Here is a 26,785-nt window from a genome sequence, read left to right as displayed (position 1 = left end):
AGATGTGTGCAGAAAGCAGATAAAAGACCAAATGTGATGAACTGTCAGTATCTATATTGCAAACTATAATGCCCAAAAGTAGAGAGAGAGTATGAGGGAAATTGTCTGCCATAGAGGCAGGGGGAGGGGTGGGATGGAGGAGTGGGCAGGATACTGGGGACATTGTTGGTGGAAAATGTGCACCGGTGGAGGGATGGGTATTCGATCATTGTATGACTAAAACTCAAACATGAAAGTTTGTAACTGTATCTCACGGTGATTCAATAATAAATAAATAAACAAACAAACAGGTGGGAAAGCCTAATACCACCACAACGGGACTTACCTCCCTCTGAATATATAGGGAGAAGTTGCAAAAATAGAAGAGAACTCTCACTGCCAGTCAGATTTCTGGTTGGGGAGCTTACTGGATGATAGGAGAAGAGAAAAAGAGACAGAGATAGAGAGAAAAGCCTGTGGCAGAAATCTGCACTTCTTTTGTTTTCTACACATGAAATTCAGATGTTCCCACTATTCTGACTGAATCCCATAGAGTTTCCAAAAAAGTGGATGACTGGGCAATGAACTGATTTTAGAACAAAGAGGTCAAACAACCCAGTGAATGGAGATAGAGAACTGAGTTGTGAGTACTACCAGAAAGAGGCAGAGGGCCTCTGACACTTGTCATGAGTCCAAGAAACAGGGATGGGAGCGATTATACAGTGGTTAGGGTGTTTACCTTGCTCATAGCCAACCTGGGTTCAATGGATGCTGAGCACCACCAGCAGCAATTCTTGAGTGCAGAGCCAGAAGTAATCCCTGAGTATCATGGGGAGTGGCTCCAAAACAAAACAAAAACCCCAAACACCCAAAAACCCTAAAACACCAATCCAAAGAAGAGAATATGACCCTTACTCCAAAAACAGAACCTGAGAGAACACAAAATCAAATGCTGGTATGATACACCTCCATATCCTCACATTCTCTTCAGCCACCTAACCTCACCAGTCAACATCCAAGAGAGAGACCATGAAACTCTATTTTTCCTAGAAACACTAATGATTTAACTGAAACTACTGCTTGTAGATTCTTAGCTTGACCGGAGCTTTCTTGAGTTGGATTAAATGTTTTGCTTACTGCACAGCATGTGATCAGATCACTTGGCCAAATTCAAAAGTTGATCTTGCCTTTGCACTTATATGCAGTAAAGGTGAAATTACAAATTAACTGGAAATACAAATATCATAAGACAATCCACCTATTTTTTGATAGAAGGAAGTTTTTTGAAGTAGGCACTGGAGGTGAAGGAGGTTATCTCCAAGATGGGAGGGAACAGGGAAAGGGGAATTTCCAAACATAAGCCAAGTTTTTCCACTTGACAGTTTTGCCTTGGGCTTATCCTGTTTGTCTTTATCTGAGCTGAGATAACCAGAAGCTGAGGCCAAAAGATCTGTCCTTTGTTTTGCATGACAGAGCACAGTCCAGTTTAAGCAAGAGTTAATTAGAGTGTGCTAGAAAAAGGGGGAAAAGAGCAAGAACACATTTTAATGCAAGTCTTTTGTTCCAAATTTTTTTCTGCGTGATCTTCCTTTCCCAAATATGGTTCACAGATTTTCTTGTTTCCCTCTCTATGCTTTCTCACAACATTCTCTCTCTCTCTCTCTCTCTCTCTCTCTCTCTCTCTCTCTCTCTCTCTCTCTCTCTCTCTCTCTCTCTCCTGCACTAAGCATTCTTATTTTTATTGATTTTGGACTTTAGCCACCCTGCATTTTGTGGGAAATGGAGTTTTAAAAATGAGTCAATAATTTTAATACTAGGATGGAGGGAAAACATCAACCAAGGGTTTGGGACAACAATTTGCCTATATTCAGTTTACCATGTTGGAGATTTGGTTTAACAGACATCCTATTCTGTGTTTCTATGAATTCAGCTGTTTTAGATTCCATATATAAGTGAGATAACCAAGTTTTCATCTTTTCGTGTCTTCTTTCACTTACCATAACATCATCCAGATTTGTTCATGTTGTTGGAAGTGGCAGGATTCCCTTTCTATCCTTTCATCCTTTAATCTGGGGACAGACACAAGTTATTTCTGTATCTTGGCATTGTGAATAATGCTTCAATGAGCATAAGAGTGTCTCAAATACCTATTTGAGACAACTGATTTCATTTCCTTTGGATATATACACAGTAGAGAGAGTCCTGAACCATAGAGAAATTCTGTCTTTACATGTTTGAAGAATTTCCATAATGATTTCCATAATGGATTTACCAATTTACATTTCTGCCAAGGGAACAGAAAGTTTCTCTTTACATCTAGGGATTAATTTCTTGAGTTACCAGGAATTCCAGATGGCACAATGGAAATGTTTGAAGATGGAGGATATGAAACCTTGCTCCAGATTAGGAAATGATTTGGGTGATAGAAAGATGGGAGTTCAGGTAGTAAGTTACCTGTGGCTCTTTGGGGTAACTAAAGTGAACAAGAATGTAGAGCAAGATGGAATTAGTCCAGAAATAATATTTTGTTATGTACAGCCCTCTCATAATTTATGGAAAAATACAAGAAAACATGGAAAGTTGGGAAAAGAGATTTAAAAATTTATTATATAAATGACAAACAAGAGAGATTTAGTTTTACTCATCATGACTGATGAACAGAAATTCACATTTTCAGTACTACAATTTCCTGGTAGAATCTCTAGTGAATGGCCTGAAAAAATTGCAGCAAAACTATGTGGCCTACCACATTATGAGTAATTAATAAGTAATGACCTAAATACATACTGTGCTAAACTCTATATCCATTTGTTCATCTAGTTATAAAAACACCACATGTGGTAGGTATAGCAATCTCTGTCTCACAGTTTTTAAGATCTCATGGATCAATAAATCCTTGAACTTGGAACCATTCTCACTCCAAAAGTTAATGTTGAAAACGGTGAGTTTGGGAAGATTTAGTGGCAAAGATGAAGTCTAGTTTCAGGAGTAATTTCACTCTATATACATTGTGTCTATAACCCAGCATTGCACTAGTCCTTGGAGGAAAATAATTAATACAAAAGTTATCTTTGCCAAGAGGAACTCAAATCTACCAGACAGGCTTTTTCCTTTCTGCAAAAAATCTCTTTCTTTTTGTCCCTCACAATTCTTCAGTAAATTTCTTTAGATAAGACTATTTTACTTCAAAAAATCTACTAGACAGCTCAAATTACAATCCATTACAAGATAAGTGTAAGATGAGAAATGCCTATATCTAGATAGATAGTAAAATTTGGACGAAAAATGAATTACCCTGTGTCAGGGAAGTTATAAGGGACAAATCAGAGTTTTCATGGCAGACAAAGGATATACCACATTCTAGAAGATTAAATATATGGCTTATTTTGGAATTTTGGAATTGAGATGTAAACAGATAGTGGTAGTGAAGATACAATGATGCACATTAGGAGGGATGGAGTCTGTTGGAATGTTTGCTTTTAAAAAGGCTATCTCCTGCATTTTATAGTGACGTATAGATTTTTCTCATAAGAGATGAGACTCTGACAAGAAAACTTTTAAATTTCTGACAAACATCTCTCTCACCTTCCATAATGGCAATTATTTTTGTGCCAGCTCCATTTTATAAATACAAGGAAAAGACAGAGAAGTACAAATACCCTTGATGCCAATGTCCAAATGTTCTGTGTCTACTACAGAAAGGACTACCAAATATACTATGAAAGTGCAGCTAGTTGCTCAAGTTTGTGGCGCTACTGAGAAAAACAAGCAGGGAAAGGAAAACAAAAACCAATTTCTTCATAATACAAAAATATAGAAAAAAATAGATTGCAGGTTATTTTCATTTATTATTTTGAGCACTGCCTAATTTTTATTTCAAGAAAACAAAAATGATTTGCAATGTTATTTCGATTGCTTTATACAGAAGTCATGCTTTTTATATATATACCGACCCGGCCGACCCAGGTTCGATTCCTCCACCCCTCTCGGAGAGCCCGGCAAGCTACCGAGGGTATCTCACCTGCATGGCAAAGCCTGGCAAGTCACCAGTGACATATTTGATATGCCAAACACTGTAACAAGTGTCACAGTGGAGACATTACTGGGCCAGCTTGAGCAAATCGATGAACAATGGGAGGACAGTGACAGTGACATACGCACAAATATATACGGACTTTCTTATTTATTTATCATATCATACACAGAAGGTGTTACTCATCATAGCACACACATACCACACCCCATATTTCGAGAATTTTGATGGTTACCCCCACTAGAGAATAAATGTGAATTATCAAGCACACAATACATTCTCATTAAAAACTATATTTAGCATTGTTGTCCGATAGGTATAAGTTAAAGAGAGACACTCTAGTCACATTTTAAAAAACTGTTATTAATATTATGTTATTTGGTGTGTGGGAGGGGTAGAAGGCACACCAAGCTGTACTTAAGACTTTTTCCTGGATCTGCACTCAGGCATCATTCTCGGTGACGTTCAAGGGAACAGATGAGGGCTCAGAGGACCATATGGGGTGTCAGATTGAACCCAGTCAGCAGTGTGCAAGGCAAGAGCCCTACCTGCTGTACTATCTCTCTGGCCCTCTAGTTACATTTTAGATAGGATATTTTAGCCAATTGATATGTCAAGGATATGGGAAGTGAATATGCTTATGTTTCTCAATTTTCCCAGGTTGAGTTTTCTGAGACAAATTTGGGAAGCTGTATTAAGGGAGTAGTTTGAACACCCCGCCCCCCACGACACACACACACACACACACACACACACACACACACACACATTATCATCACTCAGGAAACTTGAAAAAGACTCTTGCCTGGTCTCCAATCCAAGTAACTGGAATCTCTGGAGGACAGTTTCATGCTTTAGTACTTTTAAAAGCTTTCTAGGCTATTCTAACAGTCACCCAGGAATCAACAAGTTAAGATATTGAAAAAATATGGACCAGCTTAGAGAAGGACTCAAGGAAGACTGCAGTGAAACAGCAACACTAGAGGCATGACAGGGTGTGAGCAAAAGTCACAGTGCACCACAGCAGAAATGTCTGAAAAAGAAACAAAGACTTGGTGAACAACTAAATGTAAGAGAATTAACAATACATTCACTGGGTTTCTTATAATGTGGCTATTGAGTCAACTGAGAGAGGGTTCGAAGGATGGTGGAACACAAGCAAGATAATGAATTGAGTGCTGAATGAAAGAAAGAGAAGATGAAGAGAGAGACTGACATTTCTTGGAGTTATATACTGACACATCTTCCTGAAATAGTTTCGTTTTCCAATTGGCTCCGCTCCTCAGCCTTCGCTGCTGTGCAGGAAAAGCTGACAAACCTCCAATTGCTTGTTGATTGAAGTGGGATCACTTAACCTTAACTTCTGTTCTCTGTCCTCATCACTCTCTCAAATCAATTTTAGTAGCAATTATACTTCTGCCGATGTCTTAAGTTAGTTACTGTTTCTGTTTTCAAAATTGAATTACGTTAAGTTCCATCTTCATTTGATTTGCTTGTTTGATAAGTAAGCATTTCCCATCATTTCCTGTCTTTTAATAGGAAGTAAAGGCTCACACCTGATATCACCTGCCTAATATTTTCCATCTAGTCACACAGAAGGTTTTCCAAGCACAGATCTAAATACGATGTTTTCCTGAAGAAAACAAAATTATGACATTGCTAATAGAAAGAGTCCTTTTTCAGTTATAAGATTTTTATAAGAAAACAGCCAGTTATTTTGCCTCTACCCAAATTGTGGCATGAATAGTGGCTGATAGACTCTGGGGGAAGCTCCTGGCTTATTACTTTCGTAGTTGTGTGTTAGTTCAGTCTTTGCTATCATATGTGGAAAATGACTTCTAATACATGTTTTTTTGATCCTGAAGGTATGTTCTGAAGGTATGTAGCTGAACTTTCAAATCTGGTTCTAGTTTCTGTGTTATATGAAGAAATAAAGTTTCATCCATGAAGTTTCTATACTCTAGGGTTCAGAGAGCAAGAAAACCCTCTGTTCCAAGTCCTGATTCTATACATCCTTGTGCCTTTTCCCAAAAATGTTATATTGAAATTTTGTTTAAATCTTAGTGATTTTTCCAATCATCTGAGATTTAACACATATAATTATTTTTCATAATTCTATTTATTTTTCTTCTTATATTTATTTATTGAATCACTGTGGGAAAAGTTACTAAGCTTTCAAGTTTAAGTCTTGGTCATACAATGATCAAACACCTCTCCCTTCACCCGTACTCATCTTCCACCACAAAAAACCCCAATATACCCCCCACACCTCCCAATGCCTGTGAGGCAGATGATTTCCATTTAACTCTTCTCTACATTGATTAGATTCATTATTTTGACAAAAGATGCACCATTATTGTTTAGAATCTCTCCCCCCCCCCCCCCAACAATCAGAATTGCTGAAAAGGCATTGTGAAATACTTTGTTTTCTATAGCTGGTTATGAGAATCATATAATCTCGCGTGGCTACAAGAGCCAGATAATTACGAGATTGATTTCTGTGTGTCTGGTGTTATGGCTGTGCTGGAGAGCAGCTCATGGTGGGCAACTCATGACCTCAGTAGGGCATGAAGGATGAGCCAGTACTGCCCCCCTTCCCATGAGATCGCAGTTGCCCTGTCAACACCAGCTCATACCTGGCTTTTTTAGAAGCCCTGAGGCGGCAGTCACCTTGCTGCTGGGGGTGGGGGGGAGGCGGAAGGGAGTAACACACTTTCCCTTCTGTGGAGGCATGGTGCAATGCATGATCCATTTACTTTTCTGCAACAAGCAGACGGGCTCTGGATTAAGTCCTTTTGCCTCTGGAGCCATGGTCATGCTGGAGAGCCGATTGTGGGGGGCAACTCGTGACCTCGGTAGGGCAAGAAGGATGAGCTGGTACTGCCCCCCTTCCCATGAGACTGCAGTTGCCCTGTCACTGCCGGCTCATACCTGCTTTCCAAGTAGCTCTGAGGCAGCAGCCACCTTGTATGTGGTCCAAATGCATTTCTGCCAAAAGCTGCTGGGTTTTGAAATTTGTTTCTGAGTCTCTGGGATCATGGCCGTTAATTAGCTTGATCAGGAGCCAGAGAGGATGTTTGTAGGCGGTGATTCGGGGTCTCGTTGGGATGGGGAGGAAAGGGCTGGTTCCACCCCCATCTGTTGAGGCCCTGCATGTCTCATCACCGCAAGCCCAAACCTGACTGTCCAGTGGCCTCTGGAGGATGGTGGTCACTGGGCCGCCAAGGGGAACAGGCCAAGGCATGAAACCTATTCCCACCTGGAGTGGCCCAGTGCCAGTAACCTACTGCAGGAGCAGGATGCATTTCTGCCAAGAAGACTTTGGGTTCCGAGATTCATTACTGAGTCTCTTTGGGATCATGGCTGTTAAGCAGTTCGATCAGAAACTAGAGAGACCATGCCTCCAATTCTATAGCTGAGCCAGAGTTGGTTTGTGGGTGTGTCTCCCACATACCTAACTTTTGGCCATTTCCTTTCTTGGTAAACTTTTCCCCAAGTTTTTGGGGTCTGATCAAAGGCACAGCAGCAATTTGGGGTATCTGAAAGCCTGACGGTGCCATCAGGCTGCTGATGGACTCGCCTCACAGGTACAAATTGACCTGCTGGCGGCATCATACTCCCATTAACACATATAATTTTCATGGTTTGTTCTGTACGTAAAATACACTTTTCAGAATATTGTTACTTTTGGTGAATAAATATTGTTCTTCTAATGCTTTATTTAGCTAATCAGTATTTAAGGCATACATTCTATAAGTGGGCTGGAGCGATAGCACAGCGGTAGGGTGTTTGCCTTGCACGCAGCCAACATGGCCGACCTGAGTTCGATTCCTCTGCCCCTCTCGGAGAGCCCGGAAGCTACAGAGAGTATCTCGCCCACATGGCAGAGCCTGGCAAGCTACCTGTGACATATTCGATATGCCAGGCACAGTAACAACAAAGTCTCCAATGGAGATGTTACTGGGCCCGCTTGAGCAAATCGATGATCAACGGGAGGGCCTTTACTTTACTTTTTTTCTATAAGTATTAGAAATATGGTGTTGGAAATAAATATCAACTTAGAAGTGAATGAAACTAACTTATTAAATTTAGAAATAAAAAATTCTTTTTGACACAAATCTTTGCTTATTTCTCCCTACCTTTACCAGTACTTCTTTAATTCTATTACTTAGATTTTGAGTATTAGCTAGTCTTACATATATTAATAGAAATGAAGTGTTGACTTGTCCCACTTATTATTAATAGGTATTTTATCTAGAAACTGCAAGAAAATCAAGAATAGTCTTGTTTCTCAAATATATTATAAATTATTCTATTCAGCATATCTATATTTTTGGAAATTAGACTAAAGATATAGACTCTTTGGATTCATGTATATATATGCTTTGTAAAACAACTCTGGAACATACTTAAAATAAGCCTTCTGCTAATAAGTAAAATGCAAAAATGCATCCGAGAAGGAATAATTAGAAGTTTCTTTAAAATGTTATACTTAAATACACACATAGGCTTTTAAGATAACAACTTGGATAATATAATGGTGAACCACTTGTAAAATTTACAAGAGATAGATGATAATTAGTTGTTAGAAAACAGAAAAAACTTATCAATCAATGATTCCGTAGAATCTGAAGCTGGATTTCAAGCACTCAGATGGAAAAGCTTCCCATATAGATGAATTTAGAAACTATTTTACACTAACATTTTAATTTAAATTGAATTTAACATAGCAAAGTATTTGTGGCAAGTAAATCATTGTGCCGTAGGATTTTAAAGCCTCTGCTAAACTCATACTAGACTTGAAAAAAAAAAAAAGGAAAAAGAGAATTTTCAGTTTTTATAGTTCATTCTCCTAAGGATAAATATTAAATAATGACAGACTAAAAAAAACACCTTGAGATTAAAAACTGAAGAAGTATAAGAGGACAATATTCACAAATGTATTCTTTAGACTAGTCCTATGTTTAAACATGCAACCTCTGTTCACCTCCTCCCTCCTCCTCTCCACAAACATGGCTGAGAGTGTTCTGCATGTCAGGTCCTGTACTGGGTATAGGGTTACAAAGGAAAATGAAGTAGTTCTGCCCTTGAATGAGAGACATAATTGGAATCTTTAGGAATCACAATTTGACAGCTTAGACACTAGAAAGCAGGGGCGGGGGAGGGCGGGGTGGGGGAAGTATCTGTTATACTCATAATTTGGGTTCTTAGAAGACTTTTACTCCAGGTGGTGTCACCGAGTAATATTATCTTTGGAATAGGGATTATAGTCTACTTAATATAACTAGACTGGAACATCTTCATAGACCCAAGTAATTAATATTATCTAGTCTGGATTTCAGAATGGATACAAAATTTGAATTATTTTAAGAGACAGTTGGAAGGGCCATAATACAGAAGGCTGGGCACTTGCCTTGCATGTGACCAACCTGGGTTCAATCCCTAGCAACACATATGGTCCCCTGAGCATCCCAAGAGTGATTACTGAGCATAGAGATAGAAGTAAGAACTGAAGACTGCTGGATATGACCAAAACCAAAAAGGAGATAATAGGGAACCTGTAATCATTTATAAACAAGACTAAGACTCAAAATTAAAAGTTAGAATCCAAGCTACATGGTCTGTAATCATTTTTGGGAGATTATCAAATATTCAGTACTTCACTAAGACAGATTCCTGTTCTCCTAGACATCAGAAGAACTATATATATATATATATATATATATATATATATATACAGTTTTGGAGTTAGGTGAAGGAAAATCTTTTTGTGATAAAAGGATAGAAGGTCTGCATCCATTGGGTTTTGGGGGAGATCATCTGCTGTCAGACATCAAACCAGTGTCAGCACCTGTCTTGTAACACCTGTGTTGTATATTAAACCCACTTAATCCTGAAATCTTATAGGATAGATGAAATAGATAGTGCTTCTGAATCTCCCGTAAGTCAAAATCTTAGGGCTCTGTTTAATTCTGCACTATCTTCATGAAGGGCTTAATATAAATGACATCAGTCTGGATTAGTATCCAATTAGAGTGTTGAGCCCCCATGAGAGACTCTCTGAAAAGGATGTAACCCTAATTTGGGAGATTTTAATATCTGAAGATACCTAGAAAGAGTGTGGAGAGATTGATCTGGAAATTTAAAATTTTTTTTTAATTTTATTGAATCCCCGTGATATAGTTACAAGCTTTCATGTTTGGGTTACAATCACACAATGATAACCCATCCCTCCACCAGTGCACATTCCCCACCACCAATCTCCCCAGTATACCTCCTTTCCCCACCCTCCCCCTGCCTCCATGGCAGACAATATTCCCCATACTCTCTCTCTATTTTTAGGCATTATGGTTTGCAATACAAACACTGAGAGGGCATCATGTTTGGTCCATTATTTACTTTCAGCACACATCTCCCATCCTGACTGATTCCTCCAGCCATCATTTTCTTAGTGATCCCTTCTCTATTCCAGCTGCCTTCTACCCTCTCCACGCATGAGGCGTCTTAATGAAAACTTTTTGTGTGAGGTTGCGCTCAAAGAAAGTCAATGACTGTCACTCATTCCTCTAAGGGAGTAAAGAGAAGCATAATGGTTTCTTTCCCATTATATTAGGTGTATACCAAGAATCCCTGAGAGGAGAAAAAGGATTAGAGAAAATACTAGGAGCCTCGACTAAGTGAGGTATTAATTATAGGACAATTTGCTCGAGCGGGCCCGGTAACATCTCCATTGGAGACTTTGTTGTTACTGTGTTTGGCATATCGAATACGTCACGGGGAGCTTGCCAGGCTCTGCCGTGCCGGCGAGATACTCTCGGCAACTTGCCGGGCTCTCCGAGAGGGGCAGAGGAATCAAACTTGGGTTGGCCATGTTGGCTGCGTGCAAGGCAAATGCCCTACCACTGTGCTATCGCTCCAGCCCAATAGGTTGGCAGAATCTGAACTCAGTAAGGTGTTAATCTGAAGAGAATGGGTTGGGAGACAATTTTATTTTTTTTTCAATTTCTGATACCAAAACTTGATACAATCTTTTTTCCCAGTGGTTGCCACTTAGATCTCATGTTTTTAGTTTCTTGAATCTTTGTTTTAAGTATATGGCTATATATTTTACTCATATCACCATTATAACTAAAATTCTTCTGCCTGTTAACCCTTTATTTCTTCTTCATTTTAAAAAATTTGTTTTATTTATTTTATTTAATATTTAAATAATATATATATATTATATATTATATTATATTCCATATATTATCAGGCTGGAGTGATAGCACAGCAGGTAGGGCATTTGCCTTGCATGTGGCTGACCCAGGTTTGATTCCTCTATCCCTCTCGGAGAGCCCAGCAAGCTACCGAGAGTATCCTGCCCACATGGCAGAGCCTGGAAAACTCCCTGTGGTGTGTTCAATATGCCAAACACAGTAACAACAAGTCTCACAATGGAGACGTTACTGGTGCCTGCTCAAGTAAATCAATGAACAATGGGAGGACAGAGCTACAGTGCTATTCAATATTTAATTTTCATTGAAAAAAACCACTGTGAGATAGACCCTTACAAAGCTGTTCATGATTAGGTTTCAGTCATGCAGTGTTCCAACACCCATCCCTCCACCAGTGTACATTTCCAAGCAACACTGCCCCCAGGTTCCCTACCATCACCCCCAACCCTCCACACCTCAGCTTGCTTCTATGGCAGGTGCTTTTCTTCTCTTCTCTTCTCTCTCTCTCTCTCTCTGAATGCTGAAAGGTTTAATAGGAGAATGAATTGGCAGTCTCCTGCCCCTGTGCCTGGCTGTTCCTCACGGGGTCCCTTGGAGGAGAGTGGGTTGAGCTTTCCTCCCCGCCCCGACCAGGGCTCCGGCAGCGGAAGACCTCCAGGACCAGCCACCACCATGCCGAGACCACTCTCCGCACACATGAAGGTACTGGCAGAGGGACAAAGCCACGCGGGTTCCGGGGCCGAGATCTCCAAGCCTACTCGGATTGGAGTTGAGCATCCTCCACCCAGATCCTCCAAATTCCAGTAGGCGGGGGTCACACCCACCACCTGGCCCCCTGGCGCTGTGTAATCCCATCAGCGGCCAAGACTCAGAGACTATAAAATCCAGCTCCCGGAACTGCGCGGCCGCGAATGGCCACGCGACATCTTATCAGGACATCCTTTTATGACATCTTATTATCTCATTTCTACTTTGGACAAACTTGCAGGCTATCGAATGTAGCCTGCCCACAGGGCAGAGTCTGGCAAACTCCCTGTGGCGTACCAAATATGCCAAATACCAGTAACAATGATGGGTCTCATTCTCCTAAAGAGCCTTGAATATAATCTCAGGGCTAGGATGAAAGAGACATTACTGGGGCCCGCTCAAGGCAATCGACGAATAACAGGATGATGAATGAATGAATTGGCAGAATCTGAGCTCGATGATGTATTAATCTGAAGACAATGCATTGGGAGGAAAATTTACTTTATAAACCTTCCAGCATTCAGGAAATAATTGTGGGAGAAAGAGGACTCTTTACCTAGGAATCTGACACTAGGTCTCTGAGTGGCAATGTGGCAGGAAAGTAGCTGACTTCAAGGGTATAGGAGTGGATGATTAACTTTCTTTACCTATCCAGCTCTGGACAAAGAGTTTTTCCTTCACTCTGGAAGGTTTGTCCTTGATGCCTCTGGGTAGGTATAGACCTTCTTTTGTAAATTCTGTTTATTGTGGATCTTTTAAGTGAGCAAAGAAATTTATTAAAGCAAGGATAGAACATCTAATAAAACATCCTTGATTTTAATTTCTGTGATTCAAATAGTGTATCTTGTTCTTTAATACAGAAACAAAAAAAAATCAGGGATATATACAAGATTTTTATGGCTTCCTACTAAATCTCCATTCTAATTGCTTTTATTTTGATTTCCATTATAACTCTTCAATTTTAATATCATAAATGACTCCAATATATCTTAAGAAATGGGAGATAAATGAAATGCAGACTTTTCTTTTTTTCTTCTTTTTGAATTTGCTGATAAATTGGGAGTTTCTCTAACTACCCCCCAAATTGCACTCATAGTGGAAACACAGTAAAGCTCATATTTGTAAACACTTACTATTTTGGCTGCTCAGGCAAACGCAAATAAACTGAGCCATGCTTGCTTTCTCTCACACCTTGAATCCAATCTATCAGCACAATATGAGACTTTTACCCCCAAATATCCCAAATCAATCTTTCTCAAACTTCTGCCTAAACTATCCTTGTCCAAGCTATGACAGGAAACTTGGGTTTGCAGTTGGTTCCTAATCTGCCTCCCTCATTCTGTTCTGGCTCCATCCTATTTTTACTACAACTGCCAGACTGTTCTTTTTATTACCAAAATGATAGTATTTCTCATCTTGATCACTTGATCACTTGACTTCCTGTTAACCGTCGATTTGCTTGAGCGGGTGCCAGTAACATCTCCATTTGTCCCTGTCATGTGTTAGTGTAGCCCAATGGCGTCTGTTTGTTCTAGGAACATGAAGAGCCTCAAACTGATCGTTCATGATCTTGATGAAGAAGTCTGACCATCTGGTAGGTGGGCGGCCACATGGTCTTTTGAGGTCCCGTGGAATCCAGTCGGTAACGGCTCTAGTTCAGGGGTCATCTTTAAATCTCATTACGTGTCCAGCCCATCTGATTTTTGACGCCTTGGCAAACGAGACGGCGTCCCTGATTCTTGATCCTCAACGGAGGTCGGAACTCTGGATTCTTTCTCTCATTTGAGTGAAACGTGATACTCCAAGCATAGTAAAGTAAGTAAAGGCCCTCCCGTTGATCATCGATTTGCTCGAGCGGGCCCAGTAACGTCTCCATTTGAGACTTTGTTGTTACTGTGTCTGGCATATCGAATACGTCACGGGGAGCTTGCCAGACTCTGCCGTGCTGGTGAGATAACTCTCGGTAGCTTGCCAGGCTCTCTGAGAGGGGCAGAGGAATCGAACTCAGGTTGGCCATGTTGGCTGCGTGCAAGGCAAATGCCCTACCACTGTGCTATCGCTCCAAGCATATCTCTTTCAATTCCTCTTTGGGAGACCCGAAGAGCGTTCTCATCCTGTTTGCGTAGGGCCCAGGTCTCTGAGGCGTATGTTAATTCAGGAAGAACAGTGGAATCAAAGAGATGTGCCCGGAGCCAGAGGTTCTTCATCCTCTTAGCTATTTCTTCTACACTCTTGAAGGCATTCCAAGCCACTCTCTTCCTCCTGCACAACTCAGGTGGCAGGTCATTCATCATGTTGACTTCTCGACCTAGGTACACATAACTGTTGCATTCGGAGATGGTCATTTCGTTGAGAGTGAATGGAGTGTCAGGAATGAGGCTGTTTCTCATGAACATTGTCTTCATAATATTCAGCTGTAGACTGACCTTTCCACACTCAAACTAGGCTGCCAAAACGAAGGAAGACAAAAATGATCGTCTGTTTCTCATCTTACTTGCAATTAAAAAAGTGAAGTAAGTACTATAGCTTAAAATGACTGTGACTTTTGCTTCCACTGTGCAAATCATCTTCCACTTTCTCATACAGTCCTTCTCCACTATCTACTTACTGACAAATGTGCAGTATTCGGGAATTTGACTATTTATATTTTTCTCAAACACCTGATGGCATGGCCTGCAGCCCTTTGGTTCTTTGTGAAACAGTAGTTTCAAAGTCTTCTGCATTTGTCTGTCATAACTACCCTACCTTTCTGCTTCACTATAAGCCATTTCGCTTATCTTTTATTTCTCCTCAAGTTTCACTACGCAGCATTGTAGCACTGTCATCCTGTTAGTGATCAATTTACTAGAGCAGGACCAGTAGTGTCTCCATTTTTCCCAGTCCTGAGATTTTAGCATCGTAAACTTCATACCCTCTCTCCGCAGATTCTGCATGCCAGCTGGATGTCCTTGGGCATAATGGTGACACGCTTGGTGTGGATGCTGCATAAGTTGGTGTCCTTGAAGAGCCCTACCAGGTAGGTCTCACACACCTCCTGCAGTGCCATGACAGCCAATCTCTGGGAGTGCAGGTGGGTCTTGAAGTCCTGCACAATCTCGAGCACCAGCCACTGGAATGGTAGCCTGCGGATAAGCAGCTCGGTGGACTTCTGGTAGCAGTGGATCCCGAGAAGCTCCACAATGCTAGGCCAGTAGTGGTGCGGCTTCTTCACATCACCTGTGGCTGGTATGCTCTTGCAGGTCTCCTTGGTGGCCAGCTGCTTGCTGGGTGCCTTCCCGCTTGTTGACTTAGGTGCCATCTGCTTAGTAAGAGCCCCTTCTTGTTCTTCCCAACTCAGCTGGAGACTCCAGGGTTAGGGAAATGAGACCCATTTTTGCTAATGTTGTTGGCATATTTAGTACATCATAGGTGGCTTGCCAGGTTCTGCCATGAGGGCTGGATACCCTTGGTAGCTTGCCCGGCTCTCTGAGGGCAGAGAGATGGAAGCTTTTGGGGCGATCTATAATCGTCCCTACAGGTGTTTCCAGTCTGCCGAATGTAAGCTCCTGGTGACCGGCCTGCTGTAACAATTTGCACTCTGATAACACGCAACTGCCTGCGCCTGGGGCATCTGCGGCCTCCAGTTGGTCTCCTTGAGATGGATGGAGTGCGACCCGAAGTCGTTGAATAGTTGGCAGAGCAAGACCCCATTGCACAGGGTCTGTGGCAGGTCGAACACCTGTGCCCCGTTCCAAGTCACTTGATGGTTGGTGGACAGCAGCCTGTAGTGGATAAGCCATTATGCACACTACTGTCACTGTTCCATGCTCGACGGTGTTGTGACTCGGCCTGGCCGGGGATACGGTGATACTGTGGTCACTACCGCGGTTTTTCCTTGCCCTGCAGATGTCATTTTGTCTTAATCCCGCAAAGTAGTTGGCAATGTCCAGCAGGAATCATGCACAGAGTTCCAGCAGGGATCACCCGCAGAATTCCATGCCTGGTGTGCTGAGTCATGCATCATACAGAGCGAGATGCTGAACCGTGTTAGGGATACTTCAAGGGGTTCAACTGGCCTCAGCTCTATCTTGCCTCCAATTCAGGCTCCATAGTTTCACTATACTTCTTTGTTAATCTCCCTGGTTAATAATGTTTGCTAAAACTATTTTGCGAATATCCAAAGTCTGGGGCTGGAGTGATAGCACAGCGGTAGGGCGTTTGCCTTGCGCGCAGACAGCCTGGCCGAGCCAGGTTCGATTCCTCCGCCTCTCTCGGAGATCCCGGCAAGCTACTGAGAGTATCTTGCCCGCAGGAAAAAGCCTGGCAAGCTCCCCGTGATGTATTCGATATGCCAAACACAGTAACAAGAAGTCTCAAAATGGAGATGTTACTGGGCCTGCTCGAGCAAAATTGATGAACAACGGGAGGACAGTGTGTGTATCCAAAGTCTAGATCAGTACTTGACATATGATGTGATTCAGTAAACATTGTGTTGAGGACTGAATAAGGCAATAATCAGGATTCATGTTCCACACAGTACATGAGTCCATGTCACTGGGATGTATAAAAGTTATGCATATTTTTCTCATTTACTCACCTGTTTTTCCTAAATCTTATTTATATGAGATAGACATCATAATTAAAATATATGAGTTAACCATGATGGTTCTTTAGGAAGAGGATATGAGTCTCTGTCAGTATAGCCACAGATATATACACATATGTTAGTTGAAAGGGGCATAAGTGAAATCCTGCATATTTTAGCTAGATAGGTTCAGATCTGCTTAGACTCTATAGCCTTCAAAGTCAGACAGAAGGTTTTCTTTTTTAAAATTTTAATTTATTGATATTTTTATGTTTTTAGTTCACACCTGAAGATGCATAGGGGTTACTCCTGGCTCTGCATTCAGGAATTACTCCTGGTGGTGCTCAGGGGGCCATATGGGATGCTGGGAATCGAACCTGGGTTGACTGTGTGCAAGGCAAACACCCTATCCACTGTGCTATCACTCCAGCCCCAGACAGAAAGTTTTTCAACTTCTCACAAAGTTACTCAATATTGTGATGGGAGAAGCAGTATGGGAGTGAGGTGAACAGTTTGACACTGAGAACTAAAGGTAGAAAAACAACCTACTTTTTGCTTCCATATGCTTCGAAGTTCTGTCTTTTATTTCTTATTTAAACATATTATCTATTTTTTTAAGAAAAGAGAAAAGTACTGGTGAAATCATCAGCACATTGACATAACTTACCCTAAAACACAACAGAGGGATCAATTGCAGAGCCTGCCCTAAGAATGAGTCTGCTGGATATCTTCCATTTTTTGGGTCCAGATCTATTTTCTACCCTCTACATCTTATGCTTCCTTGGATGGTTGGCATGTCTAAATTCTAGTACCAAGTTTCCTTAACTTGGTGTCCATTTTGGTTCACTTAAGGTGAAATCTCAGAGAAAACTAGAAAGGAGAAGTATTTTCTTTACCTATACCCTCGGCACTGAATGTTATAACTTGCTAGAAGTTAAATGTTTTTCTCTATATTTTCTTTTCTCTATATACATTTTTCCCCAAGCCAAACTGTATCCAACTTTATTACAGATGCTTTTCATAAACAGTTATGGTATTTCAGGCAGGACATGGGGAAACCATTGTTAACAGTATACAATAACTTTCAAACTTCCTTCTTCAACAGACTACCAAAATCAGAAAGTCACTATAAAACCCAATGACATCTTCATTTGATGCTCTGAACAGGAAAAATTTAGAGTTGGGTTGACATTTCACATTTAGTACACTGTTTAACAACTTTTCACAAGCCGACTCTGACTTTCAGGAAATGAAAGAAAACTGGCAGAATGATTAATCTGAAGATCCAAAATCTAAAAAAGGAACCGTTCTCTTTTCAGGGCTGCCATCTCTGTTGGGGCACTGCAAAGTCCAAATAGCCTAACACCCTATAACTTCTTTTGGGAAGTCCAGACTCAACAGATCTCCCTGGGTTTAAGGGTGTCAAGTCGACACTGAAGGCAGAGAGGGAGATAGGATGTAGAACTTTAGTTTTTCCCCACCAAAAGTCCCTGGGTGCCAAGGAGGCTAATGTGTCAGCATTGTGGAATCCCTTCTCTTGGAAACCAAGAAGAAATCTGTCAAACCTAGTGGGGAAAGTTGCTTCTCCCCAGGGCAATCCAGTTTGAGGGACATTCTATTAGTCACTTCTGCTCCTCCCCCAAAAACAACAATGAAGTGTTCTGTGTGTTAACAACATAGCTTTTTCTTTTTTAAAAAAGTAAAACAAGATTTCATATTTTAATAAAACTAGTGGCACTTACATACTCCTCAGAGTCCTGGGCCCTATGAAACAGCACCAGAATGCTATTCTGGTCTCCCAAAGAGGAATCGAAAGAGCTGTGCTTGGAATATCACATTTCACTCAAGTGAGAGAAGGAATCCGGAGTTCCGACCTCCGTGGATGATGGAGAATCAGGGACACTGTCTCGTTTGCCAAGTCATCAAAAATCAGATAGGCTGGACATGTAATGCCATTTAGAGATGACTGCTGGACTAGAACTGCTACCAACTGGATTCCATAGGATGTCAAAAGGACGTGTGGTCACCCACCTACAAGATGGTAAGACTTCTTCGTCAAAATCCTGAATGAATGGTTTGAGGGTCTTCATGTTCCTGGAGCGAGCAGATGCCATTGGGCTACACTAGCATGTGACAGGGATGAACAGAGACGTTATTGGTGCCCGCTCAAGCAAATTGAAGATTGACAGGATGAGAAGTGATACAAGTGATGCAATAAAACTTGATTAAAAATAGCATTTCAAATGGTATAATCACCAGAAATACATAGTTATCAAAAATGCACACATGTCACTTAGCACCTCCAGCATCTTCAGCTTTCTCTTCCTGGTATGTTTTGGCACCCCCATTTTCTGCAGGGTTATTTCCATCCTTGCTGGCATCAGCTTTCCCCCTTTTCCCTTTGGGATCCTTCTCTCCCTTCTTTTGCAGGGGCCGTTTTAGTCTTGGACTCTCGTTTTGGAGAAACAGGTTGAGCTGATAACCTTGTAGATATTCTCTGTGGTTCATCCTTCACCTTGACTTTCTTCTTTAGCATCTTCTTCAGCCTTTCTGTTGGGTCTGATGGTTGCATGCTCAGATGCGGAAGCATATGGGCTTTGGTGGGTCCAGGGGTCATTCTCACCTCTTTTTCTTCATGTCTATATTCCTTTTTATCTTTCAGCATCCTGAAAACTTTGTCTCACCCAAGGAATTGTACTGTGTCTTTTGCACAACTTCCCACACTTTTGTTCCTAGTTCATTTTAGACATCTCTTAGTTGGAACCCTGACTGAGACCATGTTTTCTAATAATAAACATATGTGAAGAATAAAAAGAAGAAAGAAGAAAAGAAGGAGGAAGAGAAGAGGGAGAAGGAGGAGAAGAAAGAGAAGAAGAGAAGGAGAAGGAGGAGAAGGAGGAGGAGGAGGAGGAAGAGGGGGAAGTGGAGAAGGAGGGGAGAGAAGGGAGGAGGAGGGGGGAGGAGGGAGGAGAAGGAAAAGGAGAGGAAGAGGAAGGAGAAGATTTTGATATTATATCAAAAACATAACCTAGGAGAACAGCAAGATAAACCAGCCATTCAAAACATGGACATTAAGGTTATAAAGAGTCTTTGAGATTCTTTAACTCCTGTCTTTGTACTATATGATAGAAACTGAGACATCAATTTAGTAACTGTGTCTAAGGTTATATGACCAATTGGTAACAGAATCACAATTTGTACTCAATCTAAGATATAAATCCATCTTTTCTTCTTCTTCTCCTTCTTCTCCTTCTCCTTCTCCTTCTCCTTCTCCTTCTCCTTCTTCTTCTTCCTTTTCATCTTCCTCCTCCTCTTCCTCCTCCTTCTCCTTTTTTTCCTCCTCTACCTCCTCCTCCTCCATTATCTTGCCCAGGCCTAAGATTGGAAAGAATGCATTCCCTTCTGTAAACAATCACTGTTTTTTTTTCTTTTTTTAATGCAATAAAAATAAAATCAATTAACATATATGTATATATTCACGTATATGTATATACCCTGTTCACTGTGATTGTGCTCACTGAGATCATACCTGAAGAAAGAACAAAAAAATCTTTCTTCAATTGTGGCTATGGGTAATAGTTTCTTTCCTGGCCACATCATCTTTGCCTTCTGCTTTACTGACTCATTTCCTGTGTTTCACATTGTCCTTTTTTGTGATACTGTCACACATGCATTTTTATATTAAATGGAGAATACTCTTATTTGCATTATGGTTGGCCACTAGAAGTTCAAATTTGAAATACAGAATTCTCTATAGCAACTGTTGCTACAGATACAGTAATCTATTGCAGGGCCATCCAGACTTTGAGGTTCTTCAAAAACACTCATGCATGTTTCTATGTTGAGGTTCTTTAAAAGTACTGGTGAGATTCTCTCTCTTGATAGATATGTACATACATGCATAAATAATGATAGCCACTGTTTTCCAATTTAGAAATCTGTATGTTCTGTCTGATAGGCTGTGTTTGCTTATGGGATTCAGTCCAGATCTCCATGATTAATGAACTAATACTATTCACTAGAGAGCAGGGTATAAGGGGATGGTGACTCAGACTATAGTTTAACCAGAGAGCTTAGAGTTCCATGGAATCATTTCGCTCCTGGCCACATCTCTGCTCAAGCTTGTGAACCAGGAGACCACATCAGTCTAACATGGATAACTCAGTGCCAGCTCATTGCTGTGTTTGGCCCGGAGTCAGCAACCTGTCCTCATCTGATCTCTTATGGTTCCCAGTGACATTAGTGGGAATTTTGAGGGTGTATCTGGGAAGAATTTTATTCACTCTTTGCATTCTTTCAAAGTAGAAGTGCATGTCCCAGAAAGTTCGATACTTATCTCTTTTTTTCCTCAAGCTTCAACATGCCAACCACCTACTGCTTTAGAAGTAGTTAGCTCATTTGAGACACATGGTTCTTCAGAATGTGCCCTAAATTGCTGGAAAAAAGAATTAGATCTAAAGTCGAGTCCATAGACATTATCTGGCAGCCAGACTCTATAATCCAGCTCAAACAATGTGTTTCACAAGTGGACTTATATTGACAAGATTATGAATGATCCCCTAAGGAAGCATTTGGACAGCCCAAGAGTTACTCAGTGGGTTGTAGTTTAAGCAGAAATAAAAGTTAAGCCATGTTTTATACTCCACAAATGAGTGCAGACCTTCTATGTCTGTCCCTCTCTTTCTGACTCATTTCACTTAGCACGATACTTTCCATGTAGTACCACTTGTATGTAAATTTTATGACTTCATCTTTTCTAACTGCTACATAGTACTCCATTGTGTAGATGTTCAAAAGTTTCTTTAACCAGTCATCTGTTCTCAGGCACTTGGGTTCTTTCCAAATTTTGACTATTGTGAACAGTGTGGCAATGAACATATAGGTACAGATGTCATTTCTGCTGTGCTTTTTTGCATCCTTGGGATATATTCCCAAAAGTGGTATTGCGGGGTCATATGGAGCTCAATTTCTAATTTTTGAGGAACTGTCCATATTGTTTTCCAGAAAGGCTGGTCTAGTGGATATTCCCACCAAGAGTGAAAGAGTGTCCCTTTTTCCCCACATCCACGCCAGCACTGGTTACTTTTGTTCTTTTGAATGTGTGCCATTCTCTGTGGTATGAGATGATATCTCATTGTTGTTTTGATTTGCATCTCCCTGATGGCTAACGATGTGGAGCATTTTTTCATGTTCCTTTTGGCCATTTGTAATTCTTTTTTGAGGAAACTTCTGTTCATGTCTTCTCCCCATTTTTGATGGAGTTGGAGGTTTTTTTCTTGTACAATTCTACTAGTGTCTTGTATATCCTGGATATTAATCCCTTATCAGATGGGTATTGGGTAAATATTCTTTCCCATTCTGTGGGCTCTTTCTGTATTTTGGTCACTGTTTCTTTTGAAGTGCAGAAGCTTCTTAGTTTGATGTAGTCCCATTTGTTTATGTTTGCTTCCACTTGCATGGCCAGTGCTGTTTCATCCTTAAAAATGCTTTTAGCTTCAATGTCGTAAAGAGTTCTGTCTACATTTTCCTCTATATACCTTATGGATTCATGTCTGATATTGAGGTCTTTAATCCACTTTGATCTGACTTTTGTGCCTGGCATTAGACAGAGGTCAGAGTTCATTTTTTTTGCAGGTAGCTATCCAGTTTTCCCAGCACCACTTGTTGAAGAGGCTTTTTTTTATTCCACTTCATATTTCTTGCTCCTTTGTCAAAGATTAAGTGGTTAAATATTTGGGGGTCTGTGATAGAATATTCAACTCTGTTCCATTGGTCTGCAGGTTGTTTCTAGCTCAGTACCATGTTATCTTAATTACTACTGCTTTTTAGTACAGTTTGAAGTTGGTTAGAGTGGCATCAACTTTTTCCCAAGGATTGTTTTAGCTTTGTGGGGGTTTATTGTTCCATATGAATTTCAGTAGTGTTTTGTCTATTTCTTTGATAAGGATCGCATTGAATTTTTATAGTGCTTTGGGAAATATTGCCATTTTGAAAATGTTAATCCTCCCTATCAAAGAACAGGGGATGTGTCTCCATTTCCTGGTGTCCTCTTTTATTTCTTGAAGTAGTGTTTTGTAATTTTCCTTGTATAGGTCCTTCACCTCCTGATTAAGCTGATTCCGAGGTACATAACTCGAGGCTAACACCTAATGATAGTAAATACATGGGACAGATAGATTGCTCCATAGCTGGAAACCTGCCTCATGAGCAAAGGGGAGAAGGCAGCTGGAATAGAGAAGGGATCTCTAAGAAAAAGATGGCTGGAGGAATTGGTCGGGATGGGAGATATGTGCAGAAAGTGAATAAAGGATCAAACATGGTAACCTCTCAGGGTCTGTATTGCAAACCATAATGACCCCAAATAGACAGAGATTATGGGGAATCATATCTGCCATGGAGGCAGGGGGAGGGTGGGAAAGGGGGGGTATACTGGGGATATTGGTGGTGGGGAATGTGCACTGGTGGAGGGATGGGTGTTTGATCATTGTGTGATTGTAACCCAAACATGAAAGCTTGTAACTATCTCATGGTGATTCAATAAATTTTTTTAAAAAGTTCAAAAAAAGTTAAGCCATGTTTTAATAATGCTGCTGTTATTGTGGATTATATGATTATTTCCATTATTCTTATGATGCCAATATCTATAAGATCTCAATATTGATACTCTGTCTTTTTGTTAAGTTGAGGGATATACCAGATGGTGCTTAGGGGACCATAAGCAGTGCCCAGATCAAACCTGAGGTAACTGGTTTCTAAGACAAGTACCTTAATACCTGTACTCTCATTTCTGCCTGCAATTTGACACTTTTGAAGGGACCACATCTAACAATGCTCAGAAATTTTTCAGGAATCACTCCTGGGGGTGCTCAGAGCACCATAGGAGATGCCTGGGATCTAACTCAGGTCACCCGCATGCAAGGCAAGCTCCTTTCCTGTTCTATCATTATTCCTGCTCCTATAATTTGTCTTTTTTAAAAGGCCAGTTTATAATGAATTTGGGGAATGATTTAAATTGCTATAAGGATTGACTATTACTACTTCTGAGGAAATTCCTTTACTATATTAATTAGACTTTCACAAACACAAGAGTAATCTATTAGGCAATTGTGTTGTATGAAGATAATTTGAAATTAGTACTCTTAATCTATACCTCTCTCTAGAATTTATCTTTTTATATTGACTAGGCCCTATATCCCTCCATTTAGCTCTGCTTTTGTATGTGGAGGGAGAAGGAGATGTGAGAATTATGAAAGCCTGAGAATGGAGTATTATGTCTGAAAAGAACATTCAGAAAAATAAGGTAAAATTGTTTCCAGATTATGTGTTACATACACACTTCAGTGAAGTTTTAAATCCTGTAGGATATTTTAGCCTGTGAGAACCTATAAGATATTTTAGCAAGACGTGAACCTTGGAGATCATTTATTCAAAAGCTGGGGGAAAAAGAGGCTAAATGACAAAAGCATCCCTTCGTAGGAAGATAAGATGCTAATTTTTTAGAGGCTCTCAGCAGTTAGAAAATCAATTTTTCTTAGCATTGAGAATTATTGAGTGGCTAGAAAAGCATCTTACTCTATGAAATATAGTCACTGTTTAGTGCCTTTCCATTTTATTTACTATTTAAAGCACACAACAGCTAGTTAACCAACTACTTATAAAATATATTTAATGTTTAGAGGCACTCAGTGTGGTTATAAAATGATTTCAAGGGTATACAAATATGGTCCGTTAACCACATTTCATGAACTATGGTTCCCTCTGGAAAAACAAAAACATTTTCCCTGGCATCCTGCGGCATCTTCTCCTGAAGTTTGTAAATGACCCATACTGCTCGAACTGGCTGCCTCACAGACTATGATGCCAGCCACTTTAGCGCACACACCAGGAAGATCAATATAACCCCTACATAAGTGATAGAGCACTGTATACGCAAAGGCTGTTAGGCTCGCTGATAAAGGATGACTTGACAGACACAGCAAAACGAAGCAGCATCACAAACCCACAGTAAAGAGGTTGTAATGCTGTAGTTCCTTTCTCCGTGCATGTACATTGGTGGGTGCCCTGAACACAAGATGCATTGATACGAGACACAGTACTTTCCGTGTACATGTATAATCTAGTTATGGCCCGTGAAAATTGGTGAGAGGCTAACAAAAACCGGGGAAAAAAATGGATTCTTTTTTGTTGAAGAGACCTGCTCAAGACAATTGTGATAGGTGAGGAATAATACGACACAGCATAAATTTAACAATGAGATGTTTCATCATATCTATTTTCACGCAGTATCCTAATTTCTTGAAAACACTTTACTTCATAGTGCACTGATTTTCCCCTTTCATTAGAGAAGCTTTGCAGTATTGACTACTGAGGAAACGTGACAGAAATGTTGATTTTAATTTCCCATTCGTATCATGGAGCTGAAGGTGTGATGATGCTCACTTTGTTACTGTACCTGAAGCATGTTGTCTGCCAGAAGGGTTTCTAACTCAAGATGATGGCCCTATTTAAGCTGTGGGAATGGATACAAAGACAGAGATTTAAGATAAGCAAGTATAAATTCATTTTTTTTTACTCTATGGGAGAATGATTGAATGATTCTTCCAGCAAGAATGATCAGTAGTAAAATCCATGAACAGTGGATGGGGTTATATAGATGTTTTAAACTAAATTAAAGAATTGCATAAAAATGCTGAAAGATACAGTTCTATAGAAATTACATACACATACCAAAGCTGTAAAATATCCTTTATAGTTTATAAAAAATAAAAGAATTTCATTTTTGTCTGTTTAATTAATTTTTGATTGGTCACCATGTTTTACAAAGTTAATCATAGTTGATTTTCAAGCATACAATGAAATATGAAATACAATTCTCACACCAATCCCATCAACAGTATCAACTGCCTAAACCAGTGTCCCCAGATCCTCAACCAAACACCCACTCCTCAAGCCTGCCTCCCTGCTAGGTACTTTTTTAAGTTTGTTTGTTTGTAATTTGGATCTTATGCTTTCAATGTTGGTTCTGTGGTTTAGATATATACCTCACCTTTATTCTACAAAATACCTAAGAATCCTGACTTCTACCTCCCATCGCTCAATTTCTTTCCTTCCTTGTTCTTTTCATTTCTGTAATCTAGAGCAAGGGTAGTCTAGGTATCCCCCTTTGATACTTTGTATTCCCTCTTCCTGTTATTCTAAATACCACAGATTCTTGAGCTGATAAAGTATTGGTCCTTCTTCTGACTTACTTCACTTAACATAATATTCTCCAGTTCCACCCAGGTTGCAACAAATTGCATGATCTCATCATTCCTTGCAGGTACATAGTATTCCATTGTGCAAATAAACCACATCTTCATTATCTACTCATCTGACCTTGGACAAGAAGGCTTATTCCATAGCCTAAGAAGTGGAATTGCTGGGTCATATGACAGCTCCTTACCTTTCTGAGAAATCTCCATAATGCTTTCCATAATTGTTGAACCAGACTACATTCCTAATAGCAGTCAGGAGTTCTCTTCTCACCCCATAGATTGTTCCCAGGTCCCCCCCCCTTTTCTTTCTTTCTTTTTTTTTTTTTGAATATGTGCCATTGTCACTGATGTAAGGTGAGATGCTATCTCATTGTTCTCTTGATAATGAGTGATGATGAGCACATTTGAATGTGTTTATTGGCCATCCAGCTTCTTTCAGGAACTGTCTGTTGACATCCTCACTTCACTTTTGACAGAACATTTTCATTGATCTTTGTCAGTGCTTTATGAGAATTGGATATTAACCTCTTATTTGTCAAGTACAAGTATTTCCTCCCATCCAACTAGATGTATATTACTTTTAGCCTGTGCTTCTCTGTCATGCAAAAATTATTTTGATTGAGTCCCATTTGTTTATTTTTGTTTTTGTTGTCTTTGCCAAAGGACTCATTTAAAACACCTTTTCGGTTCAAATCTTAGAATGTTCTGCCTATATTTTCTTTGGTGTATTTCAAGGATTCTGGTCTAATCTCAAGGTTTTGATCCACATAGAACTGACTTTTGCATCGGGTCTAAGATATGGATCTAGGTTCATTTTTTACAATATATGGTTATCCAGTTTTCCCCACATTATTTGCTGAAGTGGATATATTTACTCAACTTCATTGTCCAGCACCTTTGTAGGAAATTAATTGAGCATAGATCTTGTGATGTTATTTTGGGTATTCATTTCTACCCCAGTGGTCCAAGAGTTATCCTTATTCCAGTACCA

General features: G+C 40.2%; 1 protein-coding gene and 1 pseudogene across 1 annotated transcript; both read right to left on the bottom strand.

Annotated features, from left to right (window-relative positions):
• Nucleotides 1-14,881: 14,881 nt before the first annotated feature.
• On the bottom strand, nt 14,882-15,755 carry LOC130021168 (histone H3.1-like). The gene is made up of 2 exons (XM_056111978.1): nt 15,492-15,755; nt 14,882-15,313 (listed from the first exon to the last, which is right to left on the bottom strand). Exons 1-2 carry the CDS (start codon nt 15,753-15,755, stop codon nt 14,882-14,884), a joined length of 696 nt encoding a protein of 231 aa, XP_055967953.1.
• A 3,074-nt stretch (nt 15,756-18,829) lies between these two features.
• LOC130021167 (non-histone chromosomal protein HMG-17-like) lies at nt 18,830-24,649 on the bottom strand (annotated as a pseudogene).
• Nucleotides 24,650-26,785: the final 2,136 nt, after the last annotated feature.

The sequence above is a fragment of the Sorex fumeus genome, unplaced genomic scaffold, assembly GCF_029834395.1.
Source record: "Sorex fumeus unplaced genomic scaffold, SorFum_2.1 ptg000014l, whole genome shotgun sequence".
In the NCBI taxonomy this organism is placed as follows: domain Eukaryota; kingdom Metazoa; phylum Chordata; class Mammalia; order Eulipotyphla; family Soricidae; genus Sorex; species Sorex fumeus.
Note: the sequence above shows the minus strand (reverse complement) of the source record. Positions and strands in the feature narration are given on the sequence as shown.

Excerpts from the sequence above, each read along its gene's own strand:
- LOC130021168 (XM_056111978.1), bottom strand. The coding sequence starts at position 15,755 with ATGGCTTATCCACTACAGGCTGCTGTCCACCAACCATCAAGTGACTTG. Across the intron at positions 15,314-15,491 it reads TCGGCAGACTGGAAACACCT|CTGAGTTGGGAAGAACAAGA; the intron begins GTAGGGACGATT and ends TGGAGTCTCCAG.